The sequence below is a fragment of the Protopterus annectens genome, chromosome 13.part0, assembly GCF_019279795.1.
Source record: "Protopterus annectens isolate FY-2018-M chromosome 13.part0, PAN1.0, whole genome shotgun sequence".
In the NCBI taxonomy this organism is placed as follows: Eukaryota; Metazoa; Chordata; order Ceratodontiformes; family Protopteridae; genus Protopterus; species Protopterus annectens.
The window spans coordinates 241,306,128-241,319,595 of record NC_056747.1 but is presented as its reverse complement, the minus strand read 5'-3'; the positions used below and the strand labels follow the sequence as shown (position 1 = coordinate 241,319,595).

Below are 13,468 nucleotides of genomic sequence, written 5' to 3'. Positions count from 1 at the left end.
TAAGGTTATTACATTTTTCTGTGTGTTTGTGGTGGGGTAGTTAGGCAAGACTCTCAGTGTTTACTTTTTATGAACTCGTCAAAAAGCTTAGCTTAATTGTGCAACTCTTTATTTCCTTTATTTATTCTGCATAGTGTAATCTTTATTTCCTTTATTTATTCTGCATAGTGTAATTGTCAGCAGTATAGTCAAAATACTCATTCTTAACAGTCTCTTGATGTATTCCCCTTACTCTGTAGTAAAACAATCTCAGAATTAGTATATATAACTATCATAGGTTGCCATACTGTACAGCCCCCATTGTGACAGTAACTTTTGGACTTCACTATTTAAAATTACTATTGCCTGTGTCGTCCACGTTTTTTTTTTTTTTTTACAGCAGGTCATAAAACCATTACACTTGGCTAGTATTCAGGGACCAAAAAACAAAACATGAAAAAATAAAGAAGACTGCTTCTACTATTGTTTGAAACTTGCATCATTCTGAATCATTCTGATGCTTTCTACACAGCAAGTGGCAGTCATGCATGACATCATAACACATTCAGAAATCCGCACAAAATAAAATATGAAATGAAACATTAGCACTCAAGAAACATCTTGATGATTGGATGGGTAATAGGAAATTCACCCCGGGGATCACTTCTGTGGCTCTGCTTCTGTGGTGAAAGCCAGGGTACCTTTTTGGCTAGGCTTGTATAGGCCCTTGGGCCAATAGCCTAGTACCTACCTATGAACCTATGAAATGAACAACAAACTTTGTTAACTAATGTTTTAGATTTGCATTAATCATATACTTTCCTGTAAGGTAATAAAATTCCTTAAAGGCAACTTTTCTTTGAGGATAAAAAGCACAGGTGAAACTAATGAATGATTCAGTGAGAGCTGCTATAAGTACAACTGCAATTTCAGATGGAATTTCAAGACAATGAAACTTCCTGTAAGCACCAAAGCTGTGGCATTCTCAAAAAGCTAGACTGAAAATGTAAACAAAGACCAGAATCAAAACAAAAAATCTCTGGGAACGTCCCTTTTTCTTTGGTCAGTGTCATAGGGGCTGACCTTCATGGCCTTTCATCACATATCAGTCAGATATAGCCAGCCCCTGCTACACTGCATGAAAGCTGTCTTTCAAGTGATGGCTTCCATGAATGGTGTTGTCTGTAGGTCAGCAAAGTTGTAGGGCTGCTGTCTTGAAAGTCACTGAACACATTTTGGATAGGGCTTCTTGTCACTGTATCAGTTACTGAGGCTTTGAAAAGGGTTCATACAGATTCCTTGACTCTAATTTCCACAGGTAAACAGGAGAAACCTGTCCAGAGGTAGGAATTAAATTTAACCTGCAGAGAAGCATCATCATTCCTAGGACTCCATTACTACCAGCTTGGGTTTTCCATGTATGTCAAGTCATTACTTCATCCTTCTGATTTAACTTATCCATCAAATGACTACAGTAGACAGCTCAGCATCTATTTTGACACAATTGTTCATGGGTTACAGTTTATCTTTTGAAGGCATTCACACTGAATGTTGATCAGTAGAATAAAAAAAGAAAGAAAAAAACACTTTTAGAGATCTTTGAGGTTGCACTTTTCCCCCACTGTTATGCAACCTCATATATATGTGTGTGTGTGTGTGTGTGTGTGTGTGTGTGTGTGTGTGTGTGTGTGTGTGTGTGTGTGTGTGTGTGTGTGCATCTATGTTTATATAAGTTAGGAGTGTGTGGCATTCTACTCCCACATGGGAAGTGCAAGGGGGGTGCCCATTTCAAATAAATATATATATATATATTTGCATTGAAATTGCTGGTAGTTTTCAGCACTTTATTTCTGACTGAATGCCTTTAGTGAGTCAATATGAATCCCTGTCTAGAATACAAGGCATCAGCTCTGACGATATGAATACAAGGTTCAGAATAATCACAATTAGATTATATGGCATCCTGTGCATCTGGTGCTCCCCTCAAGTCAAAGTTGAAGACCAAAATAAAATCCTCTCTTAAGTTGTGAATCAAAAAGAAAAAAAAATCTTCTTCTTAGAAAACTGTAGCAAACCACTCACTACAAATGTAACAAGCAGCTTACTACAGCTACACGCCACTCATGAAGCACTTCAGTGCTTCAGTCATAACTACAAATACAGTATCGCCATTCATTTCTGAATGTCAGTACTACACTACCTTTGAATCAGCATTGGTAAAATGTGCCCTGTAATGCCTTGCACCCAGATTAGCTGTTCCCTTCACCCTACCTTAGCTGTGCCTCTGATAAGGATAGCCATTAATCCCTGGCCCATGGTGCCCTCATGCCAGGCATACTTAAGGGTATCCTTGTGCTCAAACATGGTGCTAGTCATAGGCCACTCAGGAGTAACACAGAATTTGAAAATAATTTGCCACTTAGGTTGAGAACAAGCAACACACATCCCCCCCATCCCATCATGCTCCTCCATCAAGCGTCACAATTTCCCATGTGAGTTTTGAAGTTTTTCAGGACAACTGCAGCGTAATCAGGTGACATCCTTGTGACAATTGGGGAGAGATGGGCGAAGGCTGCCAGCCTAGTTAAATATAATTTGATATAATTCTGGCATTTGTAAATAAATGTAAAAATACAGTCATGTTTTCTTGAGTGTTAAAGAATACTGTGAAATGTGGAACTGCAAAATATGTGACAACATTGCACTCTACTGGTCCAGTGAAGCATGTTGTGACCCTTTCATGTTAGAATTCAGCTCCAGTGAGTCTGGATGAAGGTTTCATGCCCATTGTTTTAAGGCTAAAGTTAAGGGCCAGAATTTACATGTGGAATGTGCTTTATTGCTCTGGTTTAGAGTATACATGTGAAATGTCTTTTATTGTTGTAAGTTTCTGAGCATGTGTTAGATTGCTAAATAATGCAATTTGTTTGCCTGGGAAAACCTAAGTGTCAACATGATGTAATTTGGGAGGTAATCAGCAGACATGTTTGTTACTAATGTTTAAATACTATTTCTCACAAGTGACTTGGAGCATTTGGATCTTGATATTCAATTTATCAGCACTCTGCCTTATGCTCACATGTAAGTTTTAGCACTGTGATTTCTTTTAGGAATAGTTAAAGCTAGTAAAGATTAATTAGGTATTTTTCTTTGAAATCAGACCTGTCCTACTGTATTATTTTAAGTTTCTGTGTGATCTCTGAACTCTTAGATATCTCTGTGGTATAGTAGTTTTGTCTTGTGTTTTAAGTATTTATTATTAAATATTTTTAAAACCTTCTACCTGTGGCTGGTTTATGTAGAGATAAATTATGCTTTAGAGTACATTATATATTTATAGTTTACTGTCTAAGCCCTTCCAATAAGCCTAGACTGAATAGTCACATCACCATTGGATAATAATATTGCACAGTAATAATTGGACACCCTTTTAAGGGCCTTTTAGCAGCTGATATTATTAGCTGGGTGGCAGCAGGGATTACTACCATATGGTCTGGGTAAAGGGGCACAGATTGAGAATATGTGTCAGCCTTTCCCAGGAGTGTCTGTGAAGTTGTATAAATACTTATCTCAAAGTGTGTGTGTGTCGTGTCAGCTACTTGGGCAGGGACACGAAGCACTAGTTGGACAGAGAGGGTACTGGAGGTTTTAGCTTGCCCAGCTAGGCTGAGACCTGGACCCTATAGCTGTGCTAGTGGGGAGTCTAATTGGGGACCTGGTGAGCAAGGGAACAACCAGCCCCAGATTGACTGTGATCTCTGTGTGCACTTAAGGGAAATTGTACTTTACTGTGTGTATTAGTTATCCTTTTCTCTTCTATGAGACAACCTCCCTGGTGTTAGTGGTGAGGATTGAGGCTCCTTGATTGTTGGGCCAGGGCACGGTCATCACAATCCTATCTAATATTGCATGCATTGTCTGCAAGAATACTGAATATTCTGTGTAACTGTATGCAGTCTGATTGCTACATACTCCACGCAGCTCTACATTACGTGCTCAGAGCAGCTCCATGCTACATACTATGAGAAGTTACATGTTACATACTCTAAATAGCTCCATGCTACATACTCTGTGTATCTCCATGCTTCATACTCCGAGTAGCTTCATGCAACATACTCCAAGAAGCTCCATGCTACATGCTATGAGAAGCTACATATTACATACTCTGAATAGCTCCATGCTATACAGTCTGATTAGCTGCATAATTTACCTAATCCTCACCTTTCTCCTTGCATATTGTAAGCTCATAGGGTGATGCCATTCATCCTTTTCTCAGAATGAGGCAGACCTGGCTACATGAATCACACAACAGGTGCTTGCTGGTGAATGCCATTCCAGACCTGGAGCCATGAGGGGATCTCATTGTTTCTCTCAACAGAAGGATTTCTGAATCCTTAAGTTAAACATCAGTGGTGTCACTGTTTGAATCATTGTTTGTCCGACCCTTCCTGTCTGAATAGTTTAACAAGACTAGCCCACAGGAGCACAAAATTCAAGATAACAGAGATCAAAGGGTCACAGTGTTGTGCAAACCACTTGATCACAACAAGGTCATAATCTCAGGAAGGGCTGTAAAAAACATAAACTAAATGTACCACATCAGTGGTGTTTCATTTTAAATGTTAAACAAATATATGCTTTGGATAACACTGCAAAACAATAAAAGAATAATCAGTGGAAGTTCTTCATATAAGCTTCTTTCTAGCCCAAAGAATCCTGTTTGCTTGCATCTCTCTCTCCTTATCAGAGGCAAAGTCATTTTCACATGCCCACTTCTTTAAAAAAATGGCCACATTCTTGCCACAACATGCAGAAAATATATTTCCTTTCACCTAGTTACTGTTCTTGTATGTTTTTTCCCTGAGAAGTGTTTATAAAAGGACACATTCTCGCCTTAATGTGTTACAATTATGTGTCGTCTTCTTAACCATTTCTCAGGTAGAGCTATAGAAAGGCAACTACAGAGTGAAAGCAGCATAATTCAAAAACAGAGCTGCCGTCCAAGTTCAAGGACAGTGAGTAGAATTCTTGGAGCTGAGAACATTTTAAGTACAATTAATAAGTTACACTAACCTGGAAAATTCCCTTTTCTCAGATGTATAGGAGCTTCAGAGATTGAATATATAAGTGGTGAGAGTGTTGGAGTGCAGTTACTATCATGATAGTGCAGAGCGACTCACCTGTTAAAAACATTTTCCATGTTAACAGAGGCTTCTTTAGGTCATACTTCCTTACTGTGAATTGTATTTAAAGTTTGTTTTTTGTTTTTGTTTTTTTAGCTTCAGGACTCACACTATCAAGCCTCAAAATTGTGACAGGGCATCTCAAAAAGAACCGACTGATTAGATACCGTAATCAGTGTGACAATACTAAATACAGCCTTGATAGTTTGAAAAAGTCCTGAAAAACAAGGGTAATCACAATGAAATCCCCCATATCTGCAGACCCACACCCAAAGAAGCTACATTCAGTATTTTCTCTGCACCCCTAAGCAGAAAACCAAAAGCTACCCAAAAAAGAAAAAAAAAATCCCACCCTCCCACATACATCAATACTAGTCCTCAGAGTAGGACAGCATGCAGTAATTACAGGTTTAAAAAACTCATGACACACCAGGAAGGAAAACGCACATACTTTCTCCTGATTACTTTAAAAACTGCTGTGATAGAAACTGCATTTAAATACCATACCATACAGGGATTGATACCCGCAGTAGTGGTGCTGCGGTAGCATTGTCACCTCACAGTAAGATGCTGTCGGGTTCGATTCTCAGCTAGAGCGTCTTCTGCGTGGAGACATGCGTGAATGGGCATACCTTTGTTGAAGGTTGTGCATCAGGGCTGGTAACTCGGCAGGTAAAAATCAACTACCAATCATTAGTGGACCGGAGTTCCGCTGTGGCGACCCCTAACCGGGAAAAGCCTAAAGACACAACAACAACAACCATATAGGCTTTGATATGTATATGCCCAGCACATTCATAGTATGCCATTAAATCATCCCTCAGAACACTGAAGAGGCAGAAGAGGAATAAAGTCCATAAGAAAAGTCTTTTTTAAACACCTTTGCTGAATTATTACTTGTGACATAGGCAAATTTACATTTATATAAAAGTAATCAAACTGCATTAACAAGTTCATGTTTACAAATATTATACTTCACATATCACCAAACAGGCCATGGCCTGCTTCTCTTCTTGGTATTGGTGCTAACATTTTGCTTCTGGTGAGAGAAGAAGCAAAGGAGTATTGTATCCCACCAGAGCGAAGCTGTGCTGAGACCAGCATTAGTAGTAGCCAGGCAGTAGACATCCATGCGACTCCCCTCTTTTCATCATTCTTGACAACTAATTCTTTATTTTTCAGTTGATTTCTTTCAATATCTGCCTAAATACTTCATCCTTAAATTTTCAGGGTCTACGTATTAGTTTCCCCTCAAGTGTTTGGCAGTGCTCTGTACAGACTCAGACACCTTGAGTGACATTTTTCCTGTAAAAGGAATATATAAAGAAATAGCTCTGGTACTTAGTAATAATGACCATCCCTCCTGGCATGTCTAATGGTCAGTTCCCTGTGCATTCTTCTATTAACCTAGTGAACTTGGCCATTCTGAGGCAGTGTAGCAACTGGCTCATGTACATAGACAACTCTTTCCTCTTACCTCCCAACACTCAGACTTGTGAAATATGCACTTATATATCCAAATTGGAAGTCACGCACTCTCAAACCAAGAACGGAATAGCTGGTCAAGAGGAGAAGGTCAACACCTGCACCACACCACATGCAACACATAGCCTTCCAGAACACCCACCATCACAGCTCTCACATAAAAACACAAACCACACACCCACCTTTGTGCAGGCTCTCAATAGAATTCTACCCAAACAGCAGAGACCTCCAAGGCAGAAATGCACTCAACCACCACAACACAGCACAAACCACAAGACACATACCTCATCTACACAGTGTTCCGCTCAACCTAAGCCCCCAAGGCAAAACAGCTTGCCCAATACACTAATCATAGCTGACTCGATAGTGAGGCACACTGATGTCCCACTTACTAGGTTGAATAAGGAGAAGGTAACAGTCAGCTGTCTATCAGGTGCTAGAATCCAACACATAACACACACACTCAGGTCACTCCATAACAAATACATACTGTACATACTGTACATGTGGGTGTGAATGATCTGAGATACACCTCCCTGGACTATATGAAAAAAGACATGGAGGAGCTCTTGGATTATGTGGCCCAGGCAGGTATGACCCTAGCCCTGAGCAACATCTTACTGTCACCCAGAATTGTACCGCAGTACAAACAGAAAATGATTGACTTCAACAATTGGCTAAGTTTCTGGTGTTGTTCTAAGGGTAACCAGTATCTGTCTGCTTGGGATGACATGATTGACAGACCTCGATGCTTTGCCAGAGATGGCCTGCATCTGTCACCCCTGGGTTTCCAGATACTGGTTAAGGCTCTTGCTACCCCTATAGTGCCTTTTTAGGTGATGTTTCAAAGACCAAATTACCACTGTAACAGCTATAAATAAATGCAATCTGAGGATCATGCTGCTCAATGCTAGAAGTCTAAATCTCAAGATGCACTCACTCAAAGCACTCCTCGAAATGGAGACCTGATTTAAAGCCGCAGAAAACACCCCTGCACTACCAGGCTATAACTCATTCCACACCTTTCGGCCCCAGAACATGGGCCAAAGCTCCAAAGGTGGTGGTGTTTCCATATTCATGAAAGGATATGCACACCTCTGGGCTAGTAGTCCAGCATAACACATCTGAGATACTTCAGGTACAACTAACATTGGGTAAGATAGCGATTTAGGTTGTCACCTGCTATAGGTCCCCAACCATGTCCCAAGACTGTCACTCCACATTCCTAAGCACCCTGGAAACTATTAGGGTCCAATCCAACACTCTCATACTAGGTGATTTCAACTACCCCTCCTTCAACTGGGAAAACTACTCATGCACCAATACACTGGCCCAAAGTTCCTGAAATTCATTAATTCCAATGCCCTGGACCACCTCATTCTTACCCCCACTAGAGTAAGCAACATCCTTGACCTGGTTATTACTAACATGGGCAACCATTGCTCTACACCAATAGTCAATGCCTCCCTGGTCAGCTCTGACCACAAACTAATCACCATGGAAAGCCACACCTCACCCACACCCCCCACAAAGGTAACCACCATGAAAAACTTCTCCAAAGCTGACTTTGGGATCCTAAAAACAGAGTTAGCTAACTTCATGGCACCCATGTCAATGGAAAATAGATGCATGACTGCCGAATCATACACCAATGCACTGTATGAACACATACACAATTGCATGCAACTAGCCATACCCAACAGAACCAAGATGCTCTCCTCCAAAAAAGGAAGGCAATCTGGTGGTCCCCTGCCATCAATAAACTCTACAACAGAAGGAAGAAACTGTTGCAGAAAAAGGTGAAGACCCAAGACTAGAAAAACTCCCTTATTAGCCTCAACAAAAAGTTGAGATCTCTCATCAAACCCTCTAAAGCCAGCTATGAAGGCAGAATTGCAGCAGACACTAAAAACAACCACAAAGTCTTCTATTGTTATATCAAGAATCTCCACGGCAATACCCAGGTTTGCTCTGAGTTATTGCACAATGGTACCTCCTATACGGAGCCAACAGATATTGCCAGCATACTGGCCGACAGATTCAATGCCAACTTTACCGCTCCCCCCCAAAGGTCCAATCACAATACCATAGGAATGACAGGCACCCAAAATTACTGCAGCACAGGTTAAAGCTGCATTGTCCAAGGTCAAGAATACAACTTCCATGGGACCCAACAATATCCCTGGATGTGTTCTACATGAACTACAAAGTGAACTGGCACCATATCTGTGTGCCCTATTAAATCACAGCCTCACCTCAGAATTTGTCTCTACTGAATGGCGCACTGTTGCAGTCATCCCTCTCCATAAAGGGGGAGCGACTACAGAGCCTAGGAATTATCGCCCCATTAGCCTGACAAGTCTGATATGTAAGGCAGAGCACATCATCATGGACCTAATTAACAAGGATATAAGGAATCTCCAAGCTCTAGATCCCATGCAATTTGGTTTTGTGAAAGGTAGATCATGCCTGCTCAACCTGGTTGACTTCTTTGAGTCAGTCACCAGAGCTGTGGATGAGGGCAAGGCTCGAGTTGGCCAAGGCCTTTGGTAACATTTCTCACTCAGGAATTATTGATAAACTCACCAAATTAGGCATCAACCCCTATATCACTAGGTGGGTTGCAAATTGGCTCACAGAAAGAACCCACAGTGTGAAAGTAGCAGACTCCAAGTCAGACTGGTGACCAGTCACAAGTGGAGTCCCACAGGGATTGGTCCTGGGTCCTCTCCTGTTTGGCATCTACTTCTCAGAAGTCCAGGCCAACACGCAGGGACTCTGGCTAACCATGTTCACAGACGAGTGCAAGCTGGAGAGCCATTATAACTCCGCAAGTGATGTAGACATTCTACAGAAAGGCCTCACTGAGACCAGTGACTAGTGTCAAAACCATGGCCTTAAGCCTAATGCCAAAAAATGCATTGTCATCCTCTTGGGAAAAACTTAGTTCCCACTAATTACCTCATCACTGGGAGCCCACTGAACACTGAAGGCATTATAAGAGATCTGGGGACACAGGTTGACAGCAACCTCTCCTTCGATCACCACATTGCCACAGTGGTCAGAAAGTCCTTCTATGTGGCACATCTCATTACCAAGGGTTTTGCATCCAGGAAGAAAGAGGTCATCATCTCTCTCTACTCTTCCTTCATTAGGCCAATTTGAGTATAATGCCCATTTGGCATGCACCTTACTAGACACATGCAACAGCTGGGAAAGACACAAAAGTACCTCACAAAGAGGATCCTAGGCCATAAACACACATCCTACTCGGACAGGCTCAAAAAACTTCAGATATTCTCTGTCTCATATTGTCTACTAAGAGGTGATCTCTGCTTGACTTACAAAGCCATGTCTGACCCAGCTCTGTTAGAATTGCTACATCTGAAGAAATCCCAATCCCTCCACACCACACGCTCCAAAGACCTCAACCTCATTACCACAATCAACAGAACATGCTGGAGGGACATGTTCATAACCCAGAGACTGCCCATGCTCTGGAATAGACTTCCCATACATGTCAAGCAGAGAAATTCACTGGCCCTCTTCAAGAGAAGTCTTGATGAGTGGATGGGAAATAGAAAGTTCACCCCGGCAATCACTCCAGTGACTCTACTTGATAGAAGCACTGGGAACTAACATCAGGCAGCACGATGCCAGGGGACTTCTATGGGCTAGGTTTGTAAAGGCTCCAGGGCCATTAGCCTAGTGCACACCTATGAACCTATATATTGCTATATATCATATAACCTAAGCAACATTACAGAAATTATTCAATTCTTGACCTTTTTTAAATAAGAAGTATCTTTATTAAACTATCACTTTATTTAAATAATACAATTGTATAATAGCAATAACTTATACCCATTTGTAGGTAATGAAGGATTTAGGCAGTCTGGCTTTGTTTTATCACTTGGGCAAATCCTGTATCACCAGTTTATTATTCATATAAAGAGAGAGAAAGCAAAATCTGTGGAAAACAGAAATATAAACTTAAATTTAAGTACTTTACTTACATGGCAATGTGGCAACTTATTATACTGCCTAAATGTCTCACATATAAAACTATACCTATCCAATTTTTTTTTCTTTCCTAATTTATTAGGATACTGGGATGACCAATATGACATTTGCAAATTCTGCTGTGTGACTATATTTGCCTTGAATGCACAAAACTCTATCTGGCAGTATGGTAACACATACTGCCTAAACCTATCACAAAAAAACATAATTATTTGATTTTCTTGTGACTGTATTTGCCTTAAATGAGTAAAGCTGTATTTGATGTCCCCATACCCTGGACTGGAGAGCTGAACGTGAGATAGCACATGTAGAATAAATGGGGCTGCGCATTGTCTATTGCATGGATTATTATCCCGAGGTGATAATAAAATTAAAAAAGTGTAAAATCTATATTTTTCTTTCCAAAATGTATAGCTGACATGTCTGATTACTGCTTCCAAAGGCATTTCATCAGTGGAGTCTCTTTTGAGTAGCGGTTGCTTACATATTTTTTGCAACTGTTTTTGGGGTTTTAATATGCTTCCTGATGTTTGATTTCATAACAAGCAGAGTAATTTTACAAAACCACAGGCTATTTCTTGTTACAGTTCAAAGGGGGAAGGAGCAGTAGATAATAAGAAATGAAACAAACCTTAAAGCTTGGTAAGTTCTGCAGTAACAACAAAGCACAATCTTTGGGATTCAGTTCACCACAAAATAATGTAAAAGAAATTCTGACAGTATGCAAACTGAGACAGAGAAAATTGCACAAAAAGTTATAGTAGTAGCCAAAGTAAAACAAAACAACACAAAATGATGCTTTGGCAAAATAGATTGACTTGTTTTTGCCAGGTTGCAGTAACTCTCTATGGCACACATTTTAAACATCCTGTTGCACAGATCACAGTTGTGCGTATTAAAAGATTTAAACTAGCAACAGGCATAGAGGGTTAGGTCTGTGAAGAGTAGTTCCTATGGTAAGGAGTTCAGTGCCCTTCAGCCCTTATTTACCTACTGTGTGACCTTAGCAAGTCACTTAACCAGACATTCTACTTTGTCACCTCTGAAAAAGGACTGTGTGCCCAGTGGGGCTACCTGGCTAACAAATAGATATTATTGTTATCAATATTATTATTAAAGACTTTAGAACAGTAATAGATCAACCCTAACATAAATACCTTTCCACTCAAAGTCTCTGCTAACACATACAAGTGTTAGTGCTAATCCTATCCATGATATTATCTTAGCTATGCAAGTCCCTAGAGCTGTGTGGCTAATACACTGTTTCCATTTCCTGTCATAAGAGTTTTGCTGTAACTTCAGGTTTGGACAGCAGCTTGATTGGATCTGGGTACATCAACAGTGATTTCCTTCTGAAACCTCAACGTGGTTCACTTGGAGAACAGAATATGCATTTCTAGCTGTACTTTTATAATGAAATTAGCAATGCTACGCAATCCCACACTGTTTTGTTTTCTGGTGGTTGACCTTTCCTTCTCAGTTATGTGATAGAATTTCTGAGGCCCATCTCTCTTCTGTAATGATATTGTTAGCCCAATAGAAAGCATATTCATTTCTGGGACAGTGATTTTACAAAGCCATAGATTCTAGCCCCACAACAGAAACACAGGTGTCAGAAAATGGACAGATATTATGTTGTTGTCGTATTGCCTATTTAATATAATATTAAATCAAAGTATCTTTTGACCCTACAGGTACTTTTCAAATAAAAATAAGAGTCTCATGGCAGCTATCAAAAAATATATATTAAATTCCATGAATGCCCCCCATGTCATATCTGAAACATGCTGTCACAGCTTCCAGTATGATTTCTGGTTAGTCATTTTGTACGCATCTTGCTATATGTATTTTATTTATTTCCAATGAGAGTTAAAAAATGTAGATAAATAATATCTGACTTGTGTACACACACACACACACACACACACACACACACACACACAGTCAAATGCAAAATTCCATATTGCCTTTCATCAAGCATGGTTGCTATAACCTATACCATGTGCTGACTACTCTAGAAATACACAAGAGGTAAATACCCAAAACATTTTTACCATAACAACTCAGTTTGACCATATAAGGTTCTTACCTAGCTTTTCCGAAAAGAAGACAGCAAGCATGAATAAAATCACAAACACTTTCATCTTGCAGAATGTGCCTGTGGATGTTTTGAAGCCAGCCTTGTCATTCAACCAGAATTACTACCACTGCAACCTCCTGAGTTTTATATCAAAGAAACCACAAACCTGACGAAATGTGAACTGTTACACCACTGAGGTTATCCTCTACTTACAGCAATCATAACTGGTAAGGACAGAGAAGTGTTTTGAGCTTAAATGAGGGTACACAAGAGCTACAGTTTTTGCAAACCTGCTCCTTGTTAGTATGTTTGTTTTCCCAGGGTGTGTGTGTGTGTGTGTGTGTGTGTGTGTGTGTGTGTGTGTGTGTGGATGTATATATATATATATATATATATATATGTGTGTGTGTGTGTGTGTGTGTGTGTGTGTGTGTGTGTTTATAGCTATATCTATCCATCTATATATATATATAGATATATATATATGTATGTGTGTGTGTGTTTATATCTATCCATCTCTCTCTCTCTCTATATATATATATATATATATATATATATATATATGTGTGTGTGTGTGTGTGTGTGTGTGTGTGTGTGTGTGTGTGTGTGTGTGTGTGTGTGTGTGTGTATGTATGTATATATTTATTTATTTATTTAATCATGTTTAAATTCAGTTTTGAATGAGGCTATATTCCTGGCACAACCATTACCAAACATG

The 13,468-nt window shown here is 39.9% G+C and overlaps 1 protein-coding gene across 1 annotated transcript in view; it reads right to left on the bottom strand.

Moving 5' to 3' along the window:
- Positions 1 to 12,883, bottom strand: part of LOC122787203 (myeloblastin-like) — a 104,689-nt gene extending 91,806 nt beyond the window's left edge. The window contains exon 1 of the mRNA XM_044053793.1: positions 12,760 to 12,883. Within this exon, the coding sequence (XP_043909728.1) occupies positions 12,760 to 12,814 (55 nt within the window). The 5' untranslated portion in view covers positions 12,815 to 12,883. The remainder of the gene's footprint in view (positions 1 to 12,759) is intronic.
- Positions 12,884 to 13,468: the final 585 nt, after the last annotated feature.